General features: G+C 41.3%; 1 protein-coding gene across 1 annotated transcript; it reads right to left on the bottom strand.

Moving 5' to 3' along the window:
- Positions 1-1,166: 1,166 nt before the first annotated feature.
- Positions 1,167-18,527, bottom strand: pAbp (poly(A) binding protein). The gene is made up of 4 exons (XM_045768168.2): positions 18,292-18,527; positions 16,644-16,751; positions 5,871-6,167; positions 1,167-3,347 (listed from the first exon to the last, which is right to left on the bottom strand). The coding sequence occupies exons 2-4, from the start codon at positions 16,731-16,733 to the stop codon at positions 1,791-1,793; spliced, it is 1,944 nt and encodes a 647-aa protein (XP_045624124.1). The 5' UTR covers positions 16,734-16,751; positions 18,292-18,527; the 3' UTR covers positions 1,167-1,790.
- Between the last annotated feature and the right edge of the window lie 5,448 nt (positions 18,528-23,975).

The raw sequence follows: 23,975 nt of genomic DNA, 5'->3' as shown, positions 1-23,975 counted from the left end.
TAACAGAACATAGAAATTAAGTTGATTTTACATTTTTGTAAAGCCACTAGCACGCATAGCGTTTCGGGCAAGTCCTTAAACCAACAGATAATTTTTAAGACAATTCATAGTAACTATTGACAAAAAAATGTTTACAGGTACTTTACAGCTTTACTTTACAGGTACATTTTCTTCCATATCGTTCACTCTAGTACGTTATTTTACTGTGTAGATTGGGACCTGTCCCTCCAGTATTTTCCAGTGTATATTTGATCTCTCTCGTCTCCAACGCCACTTTCTCGTTTGTCTCGACAACGGCACTCTCCTGCACCGTGGAAGATCCCTCTTTCCACTAAAGAAGCAAATTGAGAGATCAGCCCAAGCTTCGTCTTGGGACAAAGCTCAACGCCAATTAAGTCATTGATGCTGTCCACAAAGCATTCACTCGTCTCTTCTCCTTTCTAGAGTACATTTGGAGAGCTTTGAGACTATCCCAATCATTTAGGTGCTTATCGCGTCTTCTCTGTACTCCATCTATTTCAACAATCTCTTCTGCTCTGGAGGAAGAGTACCGAGCAGTACTTAAAACGGGCAGCACAAGTGATTTAAAGAGTACAACCATCGAGAGGATATCCCTAGGTTTGGAAGTTCTTATGCCATCCTAACTATAAACTAACTGGCTGACGCAATATTTGCTTGGTTATGCTCCCTAAACGTTAGGTTTTCAGAATTATTCCCAGATCTGGTAAGATTTCGATTTGGCTAGTTAAGTTTAGACTAACTAGCTAAATCTTCCACGACAGACGAAGCCTGTTCGTACAGGACAGGCATTTGCATTGGTAGTGCAGTTTAAGCTTACCATATGGCTTGCTCAAGTTTGGGCTCTGAAGCACAGGAATACCCCCTATCAGGGAAGCACAGCGTTGGCAGACGCGTTGCTCCCACTTTTCAACCAGTCTGATGAATACATTCAACACTAATGCAAAGACCCACCTAGCACACAAGCCTTCCTTGTGGATGGCCCAATGGCTAATGTATTTTACAAAACTACAGCCACGTTGACATCTTTTTTTCCAAAGGTACAACGCCCGGACGTTAGGTTAGGCATCCAACTAGTCCCAGAACGTCGTACACGAGCCACTACGGCTTTGGCAGAATACACAATTTAGGAAAATGAATGAACAAAGTAAGGTTATAGAAACAGAAGTTTATTTGTTGCCAATTTCCATTTAAAAGTTTCCTTAGCACACTGTTACAAAGTTTTTTTAGTATTTTATAGATGGTACTGTTATGGGATTTTTCGCCCGTTGTTAGGGCATTTTCAGTTTTTATATAAAGGTTTTACATTTTGTTTACCATTTGTTTTTAGACTAAAAACTGGCATGTCGGAACTGATCAACTAAAACCGGCTTCCTTGCTATTCACTCTTGGTTGACATTGTTCTGACCTGCCTTGTTGAAGTGCATTATAATGAACAGAAAGGTTACATTATAAGCATCTTCAGTTATAGTAGGTTACTTGTCTTAGATTTTTTTGGTTTATTTTACGATTTTTTTTTAGATTTTTTGTTTATATTTAACACCTACTTGACAGACTGTTCACGTGGTTGTGGTCGAACCTAAACAATTATGCCATATCTATTGGAGTCAAAACAGCGTGCAAACAATAACTAATGGCCTTTACTATAACCAATAGACCTTTAAAAAATTGAAAATAAAATTAAAACTCCAATGACAGGGCACAAGTCGAAAACTAAATCAAGCAAAGTACTGCAGCAAAAATGTTTGATGGTAGGGACTGCATGATGAAATTTACATGTCTTCTTTCTTCTGGGCTGCTACAGCCACAGCTACGACTTGTTGCTTAGCTTGGTGAGCCTGCAACACTGCCACTGCTTCTTCAACCTTGGCTTTGAGAGAATTGCGATCCTCCAGCATATGAAGGAGATCAGAATTATCAATTTCCAGCAACATGCCTGTAATCTTTCCTGCAAGTTCAGGGTAAATTTCACGAATAAGTGGGAACAAACGCTCCCCAAGCATCTGTTTCTGCTCCTGGGGCATGGCAGAAGCCAACATTGATGGTGTAAGTGGCTCCTGGCCTTGAATATGGACAGCAGGTTGGGTAACGGGAGCCACAGCGGCAGCAGCAGCTGGCCCACCACCTGAAACTGTAGGAGGATTACGCATGTTGTTGGTGTATTTGTAGTTGGAAGCTCTTGCAGCATTAGAGAGCGCACTAGGTGGTGGTACTCCTCCAGCGTTTGGTGCAACAGGCCTAGCTGCCTGAAGCAAGTTTGGAATTTGCTGCTGTTGAGCAGCTGCAGCAGCAGCAGCCATAGGACGGACACTGCGGGGACCTGGCTGCGCTTGACGAGGAGCAGACCTGAAGGGTGCTGCCTGCATGGGAAAAGCAGTGGTTGCCTGAGCACCTGCTCGCACCTGTGCAGCAGGTTGAGCAGGCCAGCGTGGGGTAGCTCTAATTTGGGCCATTTGTGGTGTATAGAATCGTTGAGCCTGAGGCATGGTTGGCATGAAGTAACTAGTGCCACCAGGTTGGAACATTTGTCCCATCTGTTGCATGCGCATCCCAGCAACACGTTGCATGTACTGCGAAGCAAGATGTGCCTTACGATCTTCACGACGTTGTGCCAAGGCAACATATAGGGGCTTACTAACTAAGATTCTCCCGTTCATTTCTGTAACAGCACGTGTTGCTTCCTCTGGGGTGGAGAAGCAAACGAATCCAAAACCCTTGGAACGCCCATCTTCAGTCATTACCTTGGCACTGGTTATTGTACCATAGTTGGAGAATTCCTTGCGCAACCTTTCATCATCAATGGTGTCATCCAGGTTCTTGATATAAAGGTTGACACCCTGGTATCTGTTCATGCGCTCAATCTTCATCATCTCGAATTTCTTTTTCAATTCAGCTTGTCTTTCCCCTCGCTTCTGGGCTCTTCCTACATAAATCTGTTTGCCATTCATTTCTTTGCCATTGAATTCATCACATGCCTTTTCTGCAGCTTCAGGTTCTTCAAATGCAACGAAGCCAAAACCTTTTGACTTGCCATCCTCGTTGCACATTACTCTATGACTGGTAATCTTGCCAAATGCCGAGAAAACTTCGTACAGCTTTTCATCGTCTAGGTCATCTCCGAAGTTCTTCACGTACACGTTAGTGAAACGCTTAGCCTTCTCTCCTAACTCCTTCTCACGTTCTGCCCTAGGGATGAACTTCCCTACATAAACCTTCTTGCCATTAAGCAACATACCATTGACTTTTTGGATGGCATTTCTAGCTGCTTCCTCTGTCTCAAAATGAACAAAACCATAGCCTTTGGAATTCCCAGCCTCATCAGTAGCAACCTGCAACAGAAGATAATAACCATAAATAATTAATCCTTTGTATATTAAAATTTGTACAGTGTTGTTGGTTGGAGATATGGATGTAGATTTTAGGAATTTTCGGGAACGTGAAAGAACTCTTGGTGGGACATTGAGTGTGACGAGGAAGGCTATGGGGGTCTGAAGGTAGGAGGGGAAGGAGGACCCATCTTTGTTGGCAATAAACCTATAAACTACTGGCAGGGATTTTATTGATTTAAAAATTATAATGGTTGCCACTGGTCTTCATTGTAAGAGCTATCATAGTGCAAAAACGAGTCAAGATTGTGACAATTACTATGTAACTACATTACGCATTCCAATAACAGCCAAGCTTTCACAAGTATCAAGTTTCAAGTTAATACAATGAAACCGAGAAATTGTAATTGAAAAATTTGATATTCTAGTGAAAAAGATGAACCCTTTGGAGATAAATTTAATTCTGCAGTCTGTGATAAAGACAAGATACAATATTAATGCACCAAAAATGAAAAATTTCAGGATATCTATGAAAGCAATCAGCAAAATAAGGCACTAAGCTGGACAAAAAAACTTAAAACTGGGATACCAAAAAATGCAGTTGGGCTAAAATAATTTGCCTCCAGGTAAAACAGAACAGCTACAACAGAGGTCTTGGTGCCAAATGCAGTATGAATGCAAACCTCCAAATCCACCAGGACATTTGTGCTGTGACTTGTTAAAAGTCAAATTGAGGGGGATGGGGGGGTACAACTGTCAACCATACAATACATATTTCCACATGATAATAAAGATTATATAACTAAACAGGATTAAAGAATGAATAAATAGGAATGATAAGAATGAGATTATAGTCTTTAGGGGCAGGTGGTGCTTTGTGCCATTTCTTTACAGGAAGAATAACTGCCTCATGCCAGTCCTCGACATCCCAAATGTATTTATAAACACATACTATAAGGTGTACACACAGATGGAGAAGCATTTCAATGCATACTGCCATGGAATTGTAAAGGGACAAGACACTAGTTCAGAAAAGGTCGAGGTTGTTGAAGAGAAGCTTAAAGAGTGCAAAGGTTTAAGGGACCAAATTCATTGGGACTTGCAGGTACGAAGACCAATTAGAAGCAATGACCTAGAAGTGCAGCACTCCTTCATAACCAACATCATATGAACAACCATGTAGATGAACAGCCAACCTTACAGATCCACTTCCAGATACTAGGAAGGGGGGGGTATCAACAGTAATTTGACTTGTTACTTCTAATGTTTAACTACACAGATGACACCATGTAGCACTGTACAATGGCTTCCAAAACATTGATTCGGGCATCTTTTGGTATACGTGTGTTTTCCCCAGACTGCATGTTTACAGCAAACAGTGCAAGCACAATCCAAATATGGCAAAGAGTAAGGAATGGAGGGCAGCATCTAGCAAGACGAGCTGAAGAGGAACAAGATGGGGAAAGGAAGATTAATCATTCAGCAGCAAGCAGTGGCAAAGATTCCAGCCAGCCATCAAATCCCCACTGGAAGAGGCTGGAGGGTAAGGACAGGCTTTCTTATCTTTTGTGGAGAAAGAGGGAGAAGGATTAGGTTCACACAGACAAGCTGCAATAGATTAAATGTACTGTGCAATTGCCTCCACAATCTCTACCAGAGGAAGGCTGATGCAGCCAGGATAACGGGTGACATCAGCCCTATTGGTCAGTGTCCAGATAAGGCCAAAAAGAGAGGTGGGAAGGTAAAGGAGCTATCAGAGGAAAGCACCAAGCCATTATGACTATATAGCACTAGGAAGAGATCAAGATAAGCATTTGGGATGGGACAAGGGAAAGGAATGGTGCCCAGCCACTTGGGCAGTCAGATTGAATGCCAAACTGCAGAATGCCTTCACTACTGTCCAGCCCAAGTGGTTGGGAGGGCAACGTGAAGAACAAGACCCCCAGAGGCTGGAAGGGGTCACACTTCAGATACACAAGGGCATAGGTTGAAAAGTACAAGTAGGGCAGACGGGTGGAGAAAAAATACAGAACACTGCATTAGATCACAGGAGCGTGTGAAAGTGAGCTAGTGGAGGTAGGTGTCAGGATCTAAAACTGAGGATGTGAAGGAAAGCGGACCGTGAACGAAAGCTAGGCCAATGGTAACATGTCACGAGCATAACTTGTCAAAAAGGCTAAGCAATCTTTTATTGGCATCTTGCCTCAGGGAAGGAAAGAGGGTTGCCAAGAGGGTTTTGGGGTTATGTTTACAATTCGCTTCACTTCCAATCATGAAGTCAATAGGTGAACACTGTTGCAGTAGACAATCAGGACAACCTTAGAGGACAGAACTCCCCTAGGTAAGGAAATTATGCAAAACTGTGTCCAACCACTGACAATATAATCAAATGCCATCCATGCAAGAAACATTTCTCTACCAAGTGGAAGCACCTAATACGCTTGTGCAGTACTCTAAATGTACCACATGCATGAAATTGCAGGAAAAGGGTTAGCATCATACAAACCTTTTACAAGTCATACTAACCTTACAACTGAGAATATTGCCAAAGGCTGAAAAGGTGTCATACATGGCTTTGTTGTCAATTGACTTGTCTAGATTTTTGATGAAAACATTGCCAACTCCAGATTTTCGAAGCGAGGGATCACGCTGTGACCACATGATACGGATGGGACGACCCTTCATTACATCAAAATTCATCGTGTCCAGTGCACGCTCAGCATCTGCCGGTTGTTGGAAGTTGACATATGCATAGCCCAAGGAACGACGGGTGATCATGTCTCTGCACACACGGATAGACAGCACAGGGCCAGCAGAGGAGAACTGTAAAAAATTGGACGAGGTTAAGGAAACTTGTATCTAAATGCTAGGCTCAGGCAAATCCCTTTACATAATTATACACGGTGCATTCCCTATTTGTAACAGTACATAGTATTCTAAGATATGAATAAAACGTGTTATCTTGAGGTTAGAGATGATTTCGGGGCATAGCGTCCCCGCGGCCCGGTCTTCGACCAGGTCTCCTTTTTGTTTCACATCCCCAGGAAGCAGCCCATAGCAGCTGCAACTCCCAGATACGTATTTACTGCTAGCTGAACAGCGGCATCAGTGAAAAACTTTTTGTCCTGTGCCTCCATTGGGTAGTACTTTTTATCAGTGAACCATTAAAAATAAGTTAGAAGACTGGGGTTCCAAGTTGGAGTAACATTCAAGGACTAGCCATGTACATCTATTCTAAAAGGTTTGTTTCCAGTTCTATAAAGCCAGCCATATATTTACTAGTTTTGCATAGGTTGCCATGTTATTGTTAATGTGCACCACCATTGAGGGTAGCAGATACACATGATTTTGGATGCAGTGCAGGATGCAATGTCAATTTTTTGACATTGCACCTACCTCCCTTTAATTCAATTATGTACCGGTCTGATCACCACTGCATTTAGATTTTATTTTTTACATTTAGTATTTTCCTAGTTAAGAGTGCTTTCTCCAACTTTTTAGACAAGTTTTTGGGGGGACAGTGTCAAAGGCTTTGACAAAATTAAATAACTCTTAACTGCATCTGTTAATTGTACATGCATTTCACACTAAACTATGGCCTCTTTCAGAGTAAGAGTCTCAATTTGCCTAGAGACAAGGGCTTTGCAAAATCAAATGCAATTTGATTTTGCATTTGCATTTCATAAATTTTCTTGGCAATAAAGATAATTTAAGGGAAGGGTAGTATACAAGAACTTTTGAATAATTCCTCTCACCAACTGCATCTTACGTAGCAGTAAATAGATTTCCAAGAGTTAGTCATTATGTTGCAGAGGCATTGTGGTAAAATGCTATGCAGCATCCATAGTAAAACTTAAGATCTTAGAAGCTTATCATAGAAGGGCGATTCGAGCAGCATATGCAGGCCTATTATCTCAAAATAGGGGTGGGGGCACAGGCAAGTTATGAAGACTAGGGGGGGGGGGGGTGTAGGAAGTCACAGGTGCACATTTGTTCAATAGATATTTTTCAGGGTTTTTAACTACACTATTTGATTACTCCATGACCAGTGTCTGGCACGACACCTGGAACCCCTCACAATCATAAGCTTGCCAGTATTGTGTTATTGGCAAAAATGGCTGGTGACAGCATTAGTTTTATACAAAAAAATAAAGCCTTCATTTTTATGAATGCATGATACTTATGTTTCAGGATCAACTTTTTCATGTGGATGTAAAATCCTTAAATTGTAGAATGACCAAGTTCTAAAAAACAGTGAATATGGGATAAAACTGGAGCCACAGGAACCCATTAGCCATCATGCTGCGTCGAGTTTGTGAAATTCCCCGTGCGCATTGCAAAAAATCATTTTTTTCTTCGTAAAATGATAAATTCCCTTCCCTGAACAAGTCTATAAAAATAAATACCAAATTCCACTTACTTTGGCTGTGGGGACGTGGATAAGGTGCGCTGTGACGTCATCAGGGCCTGGTCGCCCGTGCATGAATCGCCCAGACACGGTCGCGCGGGCCATTCAAGCACCAGGTGTTGCCGGTGTATATTTTCAATTATTTGTTCTATGTATTTCCAATGAGGTTTTATTTGTTTATCATATATGATGCATATTTGTGTCCATTACAATATGTATACAGTAGAACGTTCATAATGTTCCATGGAACTGTGATACATGTATCAGTTACTGTGTCCACAATAAATGTTTATTGTCACAACATTACTTGTTAAATTAAGATGCAGAAAAAATCTAGGTAACATCTTCATTTGTCAGATTCATCCAAAGATACCCAGGGGAAGGGGAGTCAATTTGTGCAGACAATTTTTATGCTTTACTGTTTCCAGATACAATATGGCTGTAGGAGCTCTTGTGTGCCCAAACAGGACAGTACTAAACTTGTGTAGCAAGTACCTCACCTTGTACTATTTCCAAGAGTCAAAGTCCCCAGGGTATGGTCTCTGGCCTTGTTAGCCAGGCTGTCAGATGCCTGGTTGATCAGGTATCCTTTGAAGGTGTTTAGCAATTTCTTTTAAACACCATGAGAAGTTAACCAGTTATGCCCCTCATGTTCAGAAGTGTTGAAGTGTCCAGCCCTTGATGCTGACAATTCTATTAGTAAACCTGCACCTCTTTCAAAGGGGATATTTTTCACTTCCTTCCATGCCTCCTGGTCTCGTGTGATATTTTCATGTGCAAATCTGGAACCAGCCACCCTCTATTTTTCCTAGTTACCAACTACAGTACCTAGTGACTAACAAAAAATCCTCCCCCTCAAGCAATCAACGTCGGCCAACAATACTTTGAATATTACGCTCTGACACTAACTTCCCGCCCAGCACACGCATTTCATAATTCAAGCTGAGCAAGTCTCCCCCCCACCCCCCTCACAGCAGACATCAGACCCGAATAGTAAACACCACCCTCCGTTAGCTTCATTAAAAACTACACTAGGCAGCTGTTAACTGCACACCAGTTTGTCAAACCTAGCCAATCACTGAAAGACATGGGCCAGTTAATTGCCAAGATGTTTACAAATTCAACTGACAAGTCAGTGAAGTCAGTATTATTTTTGTGTAAGATGTTAGCCAATTATTTAGCACGAAATTAATAACTTGTGAAAGTTTTACCAGCACACTTATTAATGATTCTGACAAGTTTCTTATAAACATTACTAAGTTATACCTTCAGATTTAAGACCCTTCAGCTACAAATTATATTTACTATCTAACATTAAGAATGCCATAAGTTGAACTTACACAGCAATTTTGAACTGTTTATATAACTATTCGTGAAGATTGTCAAACTATTAAGTACAGATTTAAATAATCACTTTAAATTGTCAGCCTTTCATTGATATTATGTAGAACAAGTTGTAAAAATTACCCTGAAGCAAGTTGGCCTTTAGTGGAGGATTTGTAAATGTTTGCTTGTACTGTATTTAAATAACACTGCACAACACAAGAAGATTACACATGCTCACAGTCTTAGCATCTTAGGGAGTGGTTGCTTGCAGTCGTGGTACCTTACCTTGAAGTTACCTTGAGGTGCTTCCGGGGCTTAGCGTCCCCGCGGCCCGGTCGTCGACCAGGCCTCCTGGTTGCCAGACTGATCAACCAGGCTGTTGGACGCGGCTGCTCGCAGCCTGACGTACGAGTCACAGCCTGGTTGATCAGGTATCCTCAGGTATGGTATGAGTGGTTGTTGATGTGGAGTTTGTGGTTTATTGTAATGGTGATCATGGTATTCTGTGGTTAAGAGATTGATCAGGTTACCATGTTCAGGGGAGGGTGTGAGAATGTTGGGCTTCACTAGCATTTAAAAAAAATTGTTAGACCTGCCAATCCATATGGATGAAAAATTTGACTATCAATACAACTTAACCATGTGAGAATGTCAAATAATAGTTATTTTACAAATATTCAACCTTTTACTATAGTCACTTTCTCCAAGCCAATAGAACACAAAGTAAAACAAATTGTCTGATTTTGGGAGTAACGAAGATTTTCCGACTTAAAACATATGGCTTGGTTATTATTTATAGTAAATACCGGACTGTATAGCTCAAGTCGCCAGCGGGTGAGGAGACAACACTGGACGGGTGATCCTGTGGTCCCGGGTTCAATCCCAGGTGCCGGCGAGAAACAATGGGCAGAGTTTTTCACCCTGATGCCCCTGTTACCTAGTAGTAAATAGGTACCTGGGAGTTAGTCAACTGTCACGGGCTGTTACCTGGGGGTGGAGGCCTGGTTGAGGACCGGGCCGCAGACACACTAAAGCCCCGAAATCATCAAGATGACTTCTTGAGGTTATTCCAAATTAAATTTTATATCTAAGCTTTGTGTATAATTATTTTCACACTTCAACCCATTGAGTAATAAGAAAAAGGGGGAAAAGTAGAAGTAACGAACTTTTGTCAAGATAAAACACTGCATGCACTCACTATTTACTATGCAATATATGAATGCATACACTGTAAATTCAATTAGAAAAATATTAATAAAAAAAGTTTACAAATTTGAGTTTGTAGGTTTATAGTTTAACTTTCCATAATGGTTTTGCACATTTCCTAAACATAACATTAGCAATGCTAAGCAGAACACATCAAGACTCAATGTGCTTCTGTACATAAGACCTGCTACACTAGGCCTAGGAGAGGTTAGGGCATTGCCTTAATTCTCATGCATTTTTAACAGTACAAATTTTTTTATTACCACAAGTGCCCTTATTTGAACAATCCAGTCACTATACGTGAACAGTACTATGAATAAATCCACATGGGCCGTGGATTTATTAATGCGTGGACACGCATTAATCGACTAAGCCACGACCCCGTCAAAAGAATTGCAACAGGCATTGCTACTGCTCTCGCACAGATCCCGCAGTCTCTCAGAGACAAACCGAGACTCGTTAATTTGATACATCATGCTATTGTGATTTGTGTGTGTATACGTGTACTATCTTTTTAGAATGATGTCAAGCATACTGAATTACACTAATGTAAGCAGCATGTAAGAACTGGCAATGTTATTACTTTGAGGCCACACCAACAACATATTTATCTATAAATAAAAATTGAAATGTTCGTTCGTTCAAAATCGCTAATCTCTGAAAGTTCTTCACCAATTGCTTTGAAATTTTCACACAACGTTCCATTCGCATCCGAGCAGGTTTTTATACACATCCAGATGTCACGTCTGACGATAAAAAAATATGCCTTCTCTGAAAAACTTTCGTGTGTTTTTCATGTGAGGGAAATCCTCGAAACGCCTATTAATTACTTTGAAATTTCGACAACATTGCATTTGAATAGGCACATTTTCATATATATACTAGATATGTTACAATTCCATTTCAATGTTTCTGATTGCATTGATAAATTGAATTCTCATAAGATTGATTTATTTCCATTTTGATTTAATTATTTTGTGTGAATTGCGTTGGAATTGAGCCGTGTTTACCAGACCGTTCATTTCGCGAGTATAGTTTTTTATATTTTTTCATATTTTCATTTAATTTTTAACTTTCTTATATTTCAGTGATGGGAATATCAGATCACTATGTTCCCAATTTTCTGACGGGAACAGACCATAAGGGAAGGCATCGGACGAGTGGGGGAAATGGTGGGGATGACAAGGGGACGGAAGTGAGATGGTGGGGAGGACGAGGGGACAAGGGACGGGGTAATGGTGGGGAAGAATGAGGGGACAGGGAAGTTTGGGATGGTGGGGACAAGGGGATAGGGGAATGGAGAATAGTGGGGAGGTTATCTGGAGATGATTTCGGGGCTTTTTAGTGTCCCCGCGGCCCTGTCCTCGACCAGGCCTCCACCCCCAGGAAGCAGCCCGTGACAGCTGACTAACACCCAGTTACCTATTTTACTGCTAGGTAACAGGAGCATAGGGTGAAAGAAACTCTGCCCAATGTTTCTTGCCGGCGCCTGGGATCGAACCCAGGACCACAGGATCACAAGTCCCGCGTGCTGTCTGCTCGGCCGACCGGCTCCAAAGGACCAAAGGGGAGGGGAGGACCAAAGACGGGAGTGGGGCACGGTGGGAAGGAAGAGGGGATGGTTGAGTGGGGAATGGTGGGGAGGGATGGTGTGGAGGACTGGGGGACGGAAGGTTGCTGTGGCTCAGCAACGCACATGCGTTGCTGAGCCACAGCAATGCTTGGCTGGGTACTGATAGTTTACAATATTTCTGAAAATGTATAGTAAATACCAAATATCAATTGAGCTATCAGGTCTATGGTTAAATATTGGGTCTATAAGATAGCCTTTATCTGCCACATTTGTACAACTATGGCACCGCATACCCACCCACTCGCAGGTGGTGAATGGTTGGTCATAAGTATAGTATACTACTACACCCTCTGAACAAACTTGATCAAGCTTCATTCTGGAGTGCTTAAAAGTGACTAATCACTACGTCCTCTGATGTATAGAAAGATGTACCTTAACCCTTAGACAGCAGTTAGCAGTTAGCGTCATTCATGGTTTCATGGGATAATGCTGTTATCGTACGACAATTTAAACTATTGTCTGGGTTTTATCTGCGAATGTAATGGATTTTCCTTGACCCATGAAAAATCCTGCAATCATTTCATGGTATGTGCACTAGGTGAATGTAGTGCAAATATTACTAGGGAAATGAGGTTGTCTTTATAAGACTATTTGAACAATTACCGTCTAGGTTTTACATGATGCATATGAAAATAGCTGTGGATGCGAGTGTTTACCTTGACCCATGAAAAAATCCTGCTACGATTTCATGGTTACGTGTACTAGGAGGAGCCTGCCATTATGTGCCACATTGGCAGCTTACACTTCTTTCAATCTATACTCCCACCCATATGGTGCCAATTAGGCCACATATCGCCCAGATACTACCACCATTGTATATTATGGTCATATCCTTTTCACTACCCACTGGTTGTAATGGAGTATACCAGGTAAATCAATCAGTTGATACATGTTATTGAAAATTATGTAAATTATGCAATTTATAAAGTTATGCAACATACTCTTGTAAATTAAGAGAAACAGGTGATAAACAATCAAGCGAAACATCCGACGATAACACAGGAAATGTCCGAGGATAACACAGGAAACGTCGGCAGAGTTTGGCACGGTGTTGACAGGCACCAGACAGCCAAAACACCTTTTGAGAGCACCTTCACAGTGAAACAACAAATATTCACATTCATGCATTTTTTTACATTTTGCAAACAAGTTTATAATTCTATAATGAAAAATGTTAATTTTGACGCTTTTTTGAGCATAGGCAGGTACTGCATGACAATTTCTCATTAGCCGCTGTAAGCAAGTTTAAACTAGCAAAAGATCTAGTGGCAGTACAGACTAGTACGTAGTTGCGTTGCACCAGTCATGGTTTGCATTTTTAAGTGCAGCAAATTTAGGCTGGAAAGATTTTAATTAAAATACAGTACTATATTTCCATTTGCAGGCTTTAGTAATCCTGGCTAAACCTATGGTGCTGATCCAACCCATCCTCAGACCAAGTCCATTCCATCCAGCTGTTGACCCCAAAGATGCATTCACCAATTTTAACACTTTCGCGCTCTCGGCGCTCAAAAAAAAAAAAAATACCCCAAATGCTTTCGGCACTCCGCGCGCCTACGCGGTAAGACCGAAAAAGTGTACACTCTTTTGACTGTCCTGACAATAATTGAAGGCGCACGTATTTAAATTTGGTATCACTGTGTTCGCAATGAAATTGTCTATAAGAGCATACCTATAAAATGCCGCCCAAGCATAAGGAGTATCAACACCAAATAAAAACTATGCAGATCACTCGCCGAGAGCGCCAAACAGCAACAAAATGTTTCCACTCTCTTAATGGTTGCGAAGCCTACAGTTGTCCTACATCGCTAATTTTGGTATCATTGGAATCGCAATAAAATTCTCTACACGGACATATGCATATGAATGTTTAATATTAGGTAATTGCCCACCCGCAAGTGTGTGTGAAGTGGAGAGTAGTTAGCCGCGAGCGCACTGGCGAAAACACAGGGGGGAAATCATGCTTGGAAAGTTTATACGTTTCCTGACCCTACTTTTCTACGTACGTATTTCTTTTTTATACCACATGCTTGGAAAGTTTATACGTTTCCTGACCCTACTTTTCTACGTACGTATTTCTTTTTTATACCAATGTGTTCGCAATAAAATTTTCTATAAGATGAACTGTATAACATTTGTACAAAGCATGTGTAAGAGAAGCGCCAAATATAGAACCACGTTGCTCAGTATGCGTTCGCGGCAGAAACGAACGCATTGTTTTCGTTCGTTTGATGTTTGTCATGTTTATACTTGTTGAAACATTTTATAATTTGTATGACAGTGATCGCAGTAAAATTCCCTACACAGACATATACATAACACACACAAATATTTCCCACGTGTTGGATATATCAACGGCTAAAGGGAACCCACTGCCACACGCTCGCCACCCCCCCAAACATACTTTGTGTATTTTTTTTTTACTCATAGAAGTTTGTGATATAATATTCATTCTTGTACCAAAAAATTCGCAAATAAATTCTCTACAAAACAAAAGTATCCCCATCCATTTCGGTTAAAAAATGGAATTTATAGAAATATTTTTTCGATGGACGAGAAAAGTAGGCTGTTATGCGGAATCGTAAGAAAAAACAGCGACGAGTTATCTAATCTAAAGCGCGAAAGTGTTAACATGCTGTTCATTCAAAATAGGAATTTTCTCAAATATAAATTAAGATTGTTATATATTAGCATACTGTGCATATTCAGGCATTGGTTAGGTTCTGTTGGCAATTATTTGTAATACATGGGTGAAGCCTTTACAGTCTTGATGTTCAAAACAAGTCATCAACGAAGCACTTGCTCTTGAAGTGCTTCGTTGGAAGTTCAAACATCAGTTGCAAGTCTTGTGTAAACCATTTTTCATTTATGAACAGGATTTGGCAGGTGCATTGGAACTTTGACCTTTGTTTCTGAGGACGGGCTGGCTGGTCAGTTTGCCGCCAGCAGCAGCAATGGCATGAGCAGATGCTTCCCACATGATCTGCAGTATTTGCAAAATAGCCCCCACAAATTACATACTGTACTCTAAAGTAGTGCCAGCATTTATCTAGGATAACTAATTATATGAATACTTTTATGATTTGTGTGAATGTGACCAAAGAGACAAATCTTGAGACCAAAGACATCACATTGTGTTAGTGGAATGTGTACTTAATCTGCATGCAAAGAAGAATATGGTAAATGTGGAAAACACATCATTGACAATATTTTTCAAATATATAGCAAGAGACTTAGGCATATATTACTTTATACAAGAGGTAAATTAGCTTATTAAACAGTGTACAAGCAGTTTCAACATGTATAACTACTGAAAAGTAAAAATAAATGCACCAGGTACAATAGGTTAACGAGCGAGGCTATACAGCTGGATCTTACTTTTCCCCACACAAGCTGGTAAGCACTGATTTTTAAAGTCAGTGGCAGCAAAATTAGCTTTTGAGCACATCAGCCTATTGCAAGAATATTAACTCAATTTTACATAAACAAGCAGTGAAGATCTTTTTTTTAAACTTCCTAGTACAAGGAATCGAATTACAATTCCTAGTACAAGGAATTGTGAATATCTATAATGAAAGGCAAAACCATTTCACTCTGCAAATGCACCATAGCATGGTAAAATCTAGAATGATTCATTTTCCACGAGTTGCTTGTTTCTGCCTTATTTGAATCATGGGGAATGAGACAGGGTTTTTAAAATTGTTACAAAGTTTAATTGATGTGCATATAAAGCAGATGAAATGGCAATTCTGATATGAATGGTCAACTATTCAACATGTGCAGTCATGTCTCAAATTTTACCTTCCATACACAGTATTATAACCTGAACTAGAGATTACCTAAACAGTAACAAAACCCTTTAATGCTTTTGTGACTACAGTCATTTGCTAAAAAGGCAAGAAAGTTCCAATGACTGGTCATTTTACCAAGTCAAGTAGGTTATCTAACTTAATTTGCCTGTCATTTTATTTTGCTTTTATTGCATTTTCATTACATTTTTTTTAAATATAAAAGTACAACTTAAAAAATTATACCAAACTGAACACTTTACCATGCATAGTAAATTTGCAGTATGCATTGGAGGTAAAATACCACCCATCATATTTGCACTAGCCTCAAGGAGTTTGTAGCACCAAAAATTAAGGGCACAAACAAAAGGGTTAATTATTAACCTTTGCATTGTGCATACCATCTTCAGACATTTGACCCATTATGGAAATAGCATCCCAAGATGCTTTTGCGTACCCTGCAGCATTTAAATTTCCCATGGGGGCAGCGTTTCCAATCAATAACCGAGCCTTCAGTAAACCTCTGTCGGCTTTAAACAATCTAGAGTAACAGCCATGACCATAGGCAGCAAATTTGAATAGGGGGGGGGATCTAGTGTCAACAGTTGTTGTGCAATTGTTCATAATTGCACAAGTTGAATTGGATGTGCTTTCCATGTAATTCTGATTGCAACCAAGGAGCTTGTTTAAGATGTAATGGTCGAGAATCTTGTTCATTACATTTTCTTTTTTACATTTTTTCCCATGTTCAGTCCATAGTTTATAGGAAACAATCCCTTTGCACATGCTTCAACCCTTGTGCAGTTTAGGTTAATACATACATATGTTCTACAATCAATAAAACTTAAATGACCTGAATACACTATCACCAAGAATAGATCATTTATGTTAGCCTTTAGTGCATAATAAATTTTACGACATTTAAACCTCATTCTTACCTTCTCAAAAAGCATGGCCTCTGTGCAGTCTGCATGGAGATCTCCAACATAAAGGGAGGCTAAAGGATAGCTAGGGCCACTGGGATTCATTTTGCAGCCAAGTTACACCTGAAATATTAAATGCATAAACTTAATTGTTAAATGCAAGTACAGCTGCAGTCTACTAATACTTACATAACTGGTATTCAAACTAAATGACTGCAGCAATGCTATATATATATATATACAGAATATGGTATTTTTGGGAACAGTTGTGTTTATCAACCACTAAATTTACAGCAGTCCGTGCAAGAAATGAAAGAAATATAACGAGCAACTATAATAAGGAACCAAGCTGGGTCAGTAATCAGGCCTTGGGAGGACAGCAATATGAGCCTAACGTACAGACGTACGTGCCATTACGAGTCGTCAAATTATTCCACACATTCTTGTAAATAAAGAATAAGTGATAGTGAAACATCCGAGAAGACAGGAATAATTAATGTCTAGTATACTTCGGTGTCAGCAACGAGGGCATTGTGCGCGACACGCACATCACCGCCACCCGCAATCCTTCACAACTTCACTGTCTTCCATTATGCATGCTTTTTTTTTTTTTTTTTGTGCACAGATTTTCCCATTGCACTGTTCAAGGGTTTAATAAAGTCATTGATCTCAGACCACCACACAGCCTTTTTCATTATTTACCATTTTTTATAACCAGATTAAAGTAAAATACAAATGGATACAATCAAACCATAAATTTTGTAACCACTATGCAGAGGTACTCGCGTAGTGGGGGCCGGCAGAAAAGGGTACATTTAGTAACCAAGTGGACCGTTAAGTCTGGCCAGTAAATGGATGCGTAACTGCACAGCCTCTAACCTTACAGGACTTGCCTAAAGGGACTTACATCATCCTAAAAGTTCAACGGTCGAACCATATGGGTTAGGTCAGGGCAATTAATTTTAAAGAGAAAAATCACTTGCCGTGACCACACTAAAACTATGATTAATTAGTAAATTCTGTATGAGAAATCAAAGAGTATGACTTATATTTTTCCCCCATAATTTCACAATTTGTAAACTCTCTAGTAAAACCAGACTATAAAACCGTGCTCAATTCTGAAGATACTCCCGAGGGGTTCCTAAGGGGTCCTAAAGTTCCTATAAGTAGGGCCAGCTGCTTGAAATCTTACAAAGCATCTTATGTACCAAGTGACTAACCTTGTGTACCAAGTGACTAACCTCGTGTACCAGACACACACACCAGCTGGCGGGCACCACCTGGGACCACACAGACCTACAGTTAAGGGACCAGCTGTGGGGCTCCCCCCCCCCCCCCACACACACACACGGGGTACTGCCACAACCCACCACAACACAGCTGGCTACCACACCCCGCCAGTGTGGTGGAGGGGGGCCAGGAGGGGGGCAGGCAGCAGGGTGAGAGGGGGCGCCAGGAGGCGACACACGAGTGAGAGAGGCGGCGGCCATGACACCCTCCTCACCCTCACCCTCACAATATGGACCCTTCCTCACGCCTCACCCTCCCTCACCCCACACCCTCACCTGCCTCACACCCCACGCCACCACCTGCCTCACCGGTACACACACTCACCTAGCCTCAACACCCAACAATAAACAACTCACAAGTCTCTAATACTCACCAACAATGTCACGAACACAAACTTGCTTCTTTTATACTTCTGTTTCTAAAACCGTTTGCAATTTTTATGGGGGGATTTTGTTATTTTATATTTTTTTTGTTATTTTTTTTAGTTTTTTGACAAAGATTTTATCGAGTGGTGTGTGATACTAATAAAATTAGCGACACACAACCACACGTGAACAGACCCTACGTTAAATGAAATAGGGGTAGGCCAAGCGCCGCTCCCGGGGGTATATATAGCCTCGCGCCGCCTCCCCGCCACCACCCTCCGCCGCACAAACTGCGCCCCTCTCATGCCCGCCACCAGCCTCGCTCGCCACCTATTACACTTCTATATCACCTTTCCCGGCACCTAGTGACGATCTATAGTCTACGTTGTGTTATTATTCGTAGGTTATTATCATGTATGTCTGCTTAATTGGGGTGAACAGAGCCCTGACGTCGTTGTGAAAGTGGTATTATTCCGCCGATATATCACTTCCTTGTAAGCATTTCTGGATACGTATTATTTATATTTTTATTCTGTGGCCCATGTAATATTTAGAGATCTCTGTTGCAAGAATAATAATTAGGAAATGTAGAAGAATTGAAAGAAAATTCAATTTGTCAAGGATTTAGAGCCAGTTAGAGTAATAATAATCAATATTCTCGCACATCAGTACCAAGGTTACTAACTGGAACGTGACTCTTACCGTACACTTTGGACAATATTTTAAAATTCCTTCATATACTTTTAATGACTGCTAATCTATAATGAAAAATATAACAAAAATTGGCAATTGATAGCAGCTTAATTCTGTCAACAATGTAATTAACGTGAATATTAATTAATGCAGGAAAAATGTCCAAGCAGTTAGGGGTAACTCTGTTGGGTCTGGCCAATGGTTGGAATGGTGACCGCGTGGCCACAACATCAACTTTGACTGTTTTCCGAACGCTATGAAATTAAAAAGTACTAAAAATTAGGCATTGGTGGTCCATCACTACAAATTGGTTCTTTCAACCAAATAGTTGCTATAATTAATATAATTTCAGGATATATGTATGTATACAGTATATATATATATACACACAAGGACAAATGGGGGATCTTTGACAAGCCGCCGGCATATTGTTTTCGTCGAGGCCACGAGAGAGAGATTATGCCCCTCAGGTAAATTCAGGTAAGACACACATACGAGATGACTTTCATTCCGAGAACAGCTGGTTCAGAGGACTGATCACACACACACACACACACACACAAAGTTAGTTAGTAGTTAGTAAGAGTTGATTGATTGACAGTTGAGAGGCGGGCCGAAAGAGCAGAGCTCAACCCCCGCAAACACAACTAGGTGAATACAGCGGCGTGTGTGCAGACACTAGATGAGTACACACACACGCGCACACACACCAGAGTAGTTAACAGATGGAATGCATTAGGCAGTGATGTGGTGGAGGGTGACTAGATATGATAGCGCCCAATAGGCTCAGGAACCTGTACACCAGTTGATTGATAATTGAGAGGCGGGACTAAAGAGCCAAACCTCAACCCCCGCAAGCACAACTAGGCTAGTACAAACATAGACCCTCATCCATGTGGGTCACATGGATGAGGGACCCTCATCCAACGTTGCATGTGACGTTGAAGCCTCATCCCTCCTTAAGGCATCACAAAGCAGGGATTGAGAAAGTCAGAACTAGAGGAGACTTGCTGTAGTCTTGTAGAAAACTTTTGAACTTTCTCAATCTTCGTTTTGTGTTTTTTATTATAATAACGACATTGGATGAAAAGATAAATAAAGTGGACATGATCTAGACATACAAAGCACTCAGAGATATCAAGACATCATCTTGATGATGACTCAGAGATACTTGCCAGCTTTGTAATAGTCAAAAAATATAAATTATTAAGGTTTCAGCGTGACCTATTTCCTCAGCTGGAGAGCAATATAAGGACAGCCACGGTGAGGCCAAAGGAAAATCTCTTGCTGAAAAGCTAGTTTAGCTCATTAATTATGCACCCTATACCCATCTTGTGGGCGGCGTGACAAGTACTTCCTTTGTTTGTCACAGGAAGAACGTCCGTGTCACGGGTCACGAACCCTGAGCCTGAGTATCCAAGCAGGTCTTACAAGTTACTTAGTCTGCAGGAAGAAGATCAAAGGAACTGTGATCGCACACTAACAATTAAATATGACCCATCATTAGGAAAAAAATAGAAAGTGCCGGACCAATCGGGCTGTGGTGAATATCTGCGGGCCGCTCCAAGCAAGAGCCTGGTGGACCAAACTCTCACAAGTCAAGCGTGGCCTCGGGCCGGGCTTGGGGGAGTAAAGAACTCCCAGAACTCCATTAAGCAAGTAAGAAAACAAATATTTCCTGCTATGTCCCAGGGAGCTATATCTTAGTGCGACCTTGCCGTAGTAGATACGATGAAGACCAAGGACCAATAGATTGGTTAGAAAGGCGGGGGGCAGGAGCTAATAGCTCGATTCTGCAGACAGAAATAGTAAATACACACGCACTGGAACAACGGGGACACCATGAATGTCGGTCTCATTTTGTAACCAAACACACACACACACGGAAGACCTACACCATGTTACTATCATTGTCCGCCGTATTAATAGGTGCACAATTATACATTATCGCTCATGATCTAATTATTTAGGTTAATGGAGAGTCATTAAGCTAAGCTTCAAGGTAATTCATCTTGATGGAACTTGCAGGTTTGGTGTGTGAGTGTGTGCGTTGGTGAGTGTGAGTGTGTGGGTGCGTGTGTGTATGAGAGTGAGAGAGTGTGTGTGGGTGAGTGTGTGTGTGTGGCAACAAGAGACACTGTGCAAGGTAAGCAGGCCGCCCCCCCCCCTCCACATTCTTCGCGTCACGCACCAGCCTAACTTTCACTTTACCAACTATCTCAAAGAAACCCGTGCTCCATATATATATATATATTGTTCATGTTACAGTGCACATAACGGTGAACATGTTGACCTTCATGACTTGTATATAACTGTGCATGATGAATTATGTCTCCCAACACATTTGTTAATGTTTTTCTTCTATATAGTATCGTCCATATTGTGTGTTGTACTCCTTCCTCTCTATGAGAGAGCTGTGAATGCACCATGCTAGCACAAAAATATATTTTACATTAAAAATAAAATAGATCTTGGCACTCACAGTATACAGTAAAGTTCAAGTAAGTTTATTGAGATAAGAAAGAAATACATCTCAAAGGGATCAAGCCTAAGCTACTCAAAAGTGTAGCTTAGGCTATTTCTACCCCTCAGAAATAGACTGAGAGCTGCAGGAGTAACAGCATTATAAACCAGGCATGATATGGCGGATCTCTCCCACACATTTAAAATACCGAGCAAAATGGAGGATATTAATCCCGACCACTTCTTTAAAAGGTCACATGTAACACATACAAAGGGTGGCAGCTTGAAGTTCAACAAGCTACAATGTAGGACAGAAAACAGGAGATGCTTTTTGACCTATAGGGTTACAAATCCATGGAACCGCCTACCCGCCGAAGCCGTAAGTGCCAAGACATTACGTCACTTCAAAATCGAGCGGGAAAAACAGCGGGTCAAATGGGATGACCTTTGACTGTATGAGTGACAAGCCGCCGGCTTCCTGTTCCTGTCGTGGGCTGTAAAGAATGTGGGTCTCGGGTAAATCCAGGTAATAATCCTTCTGAAATGAAACAGCCGACAGACGCTAAGTAATCCATCAGATCAAGGCCATCGAACTGTTGAAGCCTAGTTTTTTACACCGTTCCTTTGCTGATAAACGTTAAACAAATTAGTGAGGTGCGCTTCGAACGTAACACGTGAGCAAAACACTGTTCGAGAAATGGTGATCATGATCAGCTGTAAGTCGTGTGTAAAGTGTTTTTCACTCAAACAGTATGAAGTAGATGACGCATCACGCTATTAGTGATCAGCGTACACGTAAACACTCCAGTTGTTGTGACCATCAAGTACACCTTGTAAGACAAGTCCGCACAGAGACAAAAGACGCCAGCAAGACGGACAACAAATCTCATCACTCAACCTTACTTGATCTCTAAAGCCTTTCAACCATTAGACAGCACCGATCAAGAGCCTGTATCACACCGGGACCCGTGTCCTCACCCAGACACCCTACACGCGCCCCTGACCATGGTAAATATTAGCAGATTCAAGTACAGTGTCTTGTTGTTAACATCCGGGCGCCTCCGAGTAAGGGATATTACCTAATACTCATGTGACAGGTGACGTAAGTGCAATGGAAGTTGCATGTGACGTACATGCAACTTCCGGTATGTTTCCGCTCCTGGCTAGTGTCTTTGATGGAATGAACGGTTACATCAAAACGTAAGAGATTGATTTATTGACATATGAGCAAATCCACAAGGGCCGTGATGAGGGTTCGAACGTACGCCCGAGGGGATTCCAGACGCGCCTTAATCGACTGTGCCACAACACGGAAAAGAATTGCAACCGGGAGTTCATCTGGCCTTACACGGATCCTGCAGTCTCTCCGAAACACAAACCAGGGTTTTACACAATTCCCCGTGCACCCGGGCTCTGTCAGTAAGCTGTTCTACCTCTTCGAAGTAGATGAGGTAGAACAGATGAAGTATTAAACTTGTCTTATGTACTTATGTCAATAAACTGTTCTACCTCTTCGAAGTAGATGAGGTAGAACAGATGAGGTATTGACAGAGCCCGGGTGCACGGGGGAATTGTGAGGTTTGTGTCTCTGAGAGACTGCAGGAGCCGTGTGAGGGCAGATGAACTCCCGGTTGCAATTCTTTTCCGTGTCGTGGCACAGTCGATTAAGGCGTGTCCGCTCGGGTAGGTTCGAACCCTCATTTGATGCATCACGCTATTGTGATTTCTGTGTGTTATTGAGATATGCTTCTCTAAAACGTAGCTCATGGTAAAAAATCTTCCAAGAAAATTAGAATTAACCTTTTAGTTATCGTATTCAATTTGATTTCACTTTTGTTATCGTCCTTAGTGACAGGACAGTGATCCTATATTACACAAGAATAACCATCTTGAGACGCTGTTATCAAAATAAATGATTAACTTTATCCGTCCCATCTGTCAGGGTAATCACTCGACCTGCATATAACAGATATGAAATCCTTCCTTTCCGAAGGAAACTTGCATTTTGATCATACTGATGTTAATATACAGACTTATAGCCTAAACAACATAAGTCCTAAATTCACGTAATGCCAAAAGTAAAAAAAATATATAAAATTAGCTGATTACAACTGTCTGTCTGTTTGTCTCTCTGATGTGTGTTTGTGATGGAGTCCTTGACTGAGCGAGTGTGTGGTTGTCAGGGTCAGGTTAGGCTACCGTTACCTGTGGCAGGTGGCTGCAGGTGACGGATCTTCCTATCCTGAGCACTCCAGGTGCAAACTCTGTGAGCAGGAACTGTCATGATGTTCCTCACTACATCACCGAGTGCCCAGTCATCAGACCCTTCAGATCTGTCGGTATGAGGTACATCTGGAGCTTTAAAGTCACTTTATTAACTCTCGTGTTCTTGAGGATATTCCCATAACACCCAAAGTTTGCTAGGATAGGCTACTGAGCACACGGCCAGATGGGGACTTTCAGCATCACACAGCTAGTAGGTCTTAACGCAAGCTATGTAGTCCTTCATACAGTCACAAGGTAAAATATATACATA

This window comes from Procambarus clarkii, chromosome 10, assembly GCF_040958095.1.
Source record: "Procambarus clarkii isolate CNS0578487 chromosome 10, FALCON_Pclarkii_2.0, whole genome shotgun sequence".
NCBI lineage: Eukaryota > Metazoa > Arthropoda > Malacostraca > Decapoda > Cambaridae > Procambarus > Procambarus clarkii.
Note: the sequence above shows the minus strand (reverse complement) of the source record. Positions and strands in the feature narration are given on the sequence as shown.

What these genes read in the sequence shown, in the direction of transcription:
- pAbp (XM_045768168.2), bottom strand. Translation starts at nt 16,733, where the DNA reads ATGAATCCCAGTGGCCCTAGCTATCCTTTAGCCTCCCTTTATGTTGGA. An exon ending in AGGCCATGCTTTTTGAGAAG is followed by an intron (nt 6,168 to 16,643) that starts GTAAGAATGAGG and finishes AATTTTTTACAG; the next exon opens with TTCTCCTCTGCTGGCCCTGT. An exon ending in GCAATATTCTCAGTTGTAAG is followed by an intron (nt 3,348 to 5,870) that starts GTTAGTATGACT and finishes CTTCTGTTGCAG; the next exon opens with GTTGCTACTGATGAGGCTGG.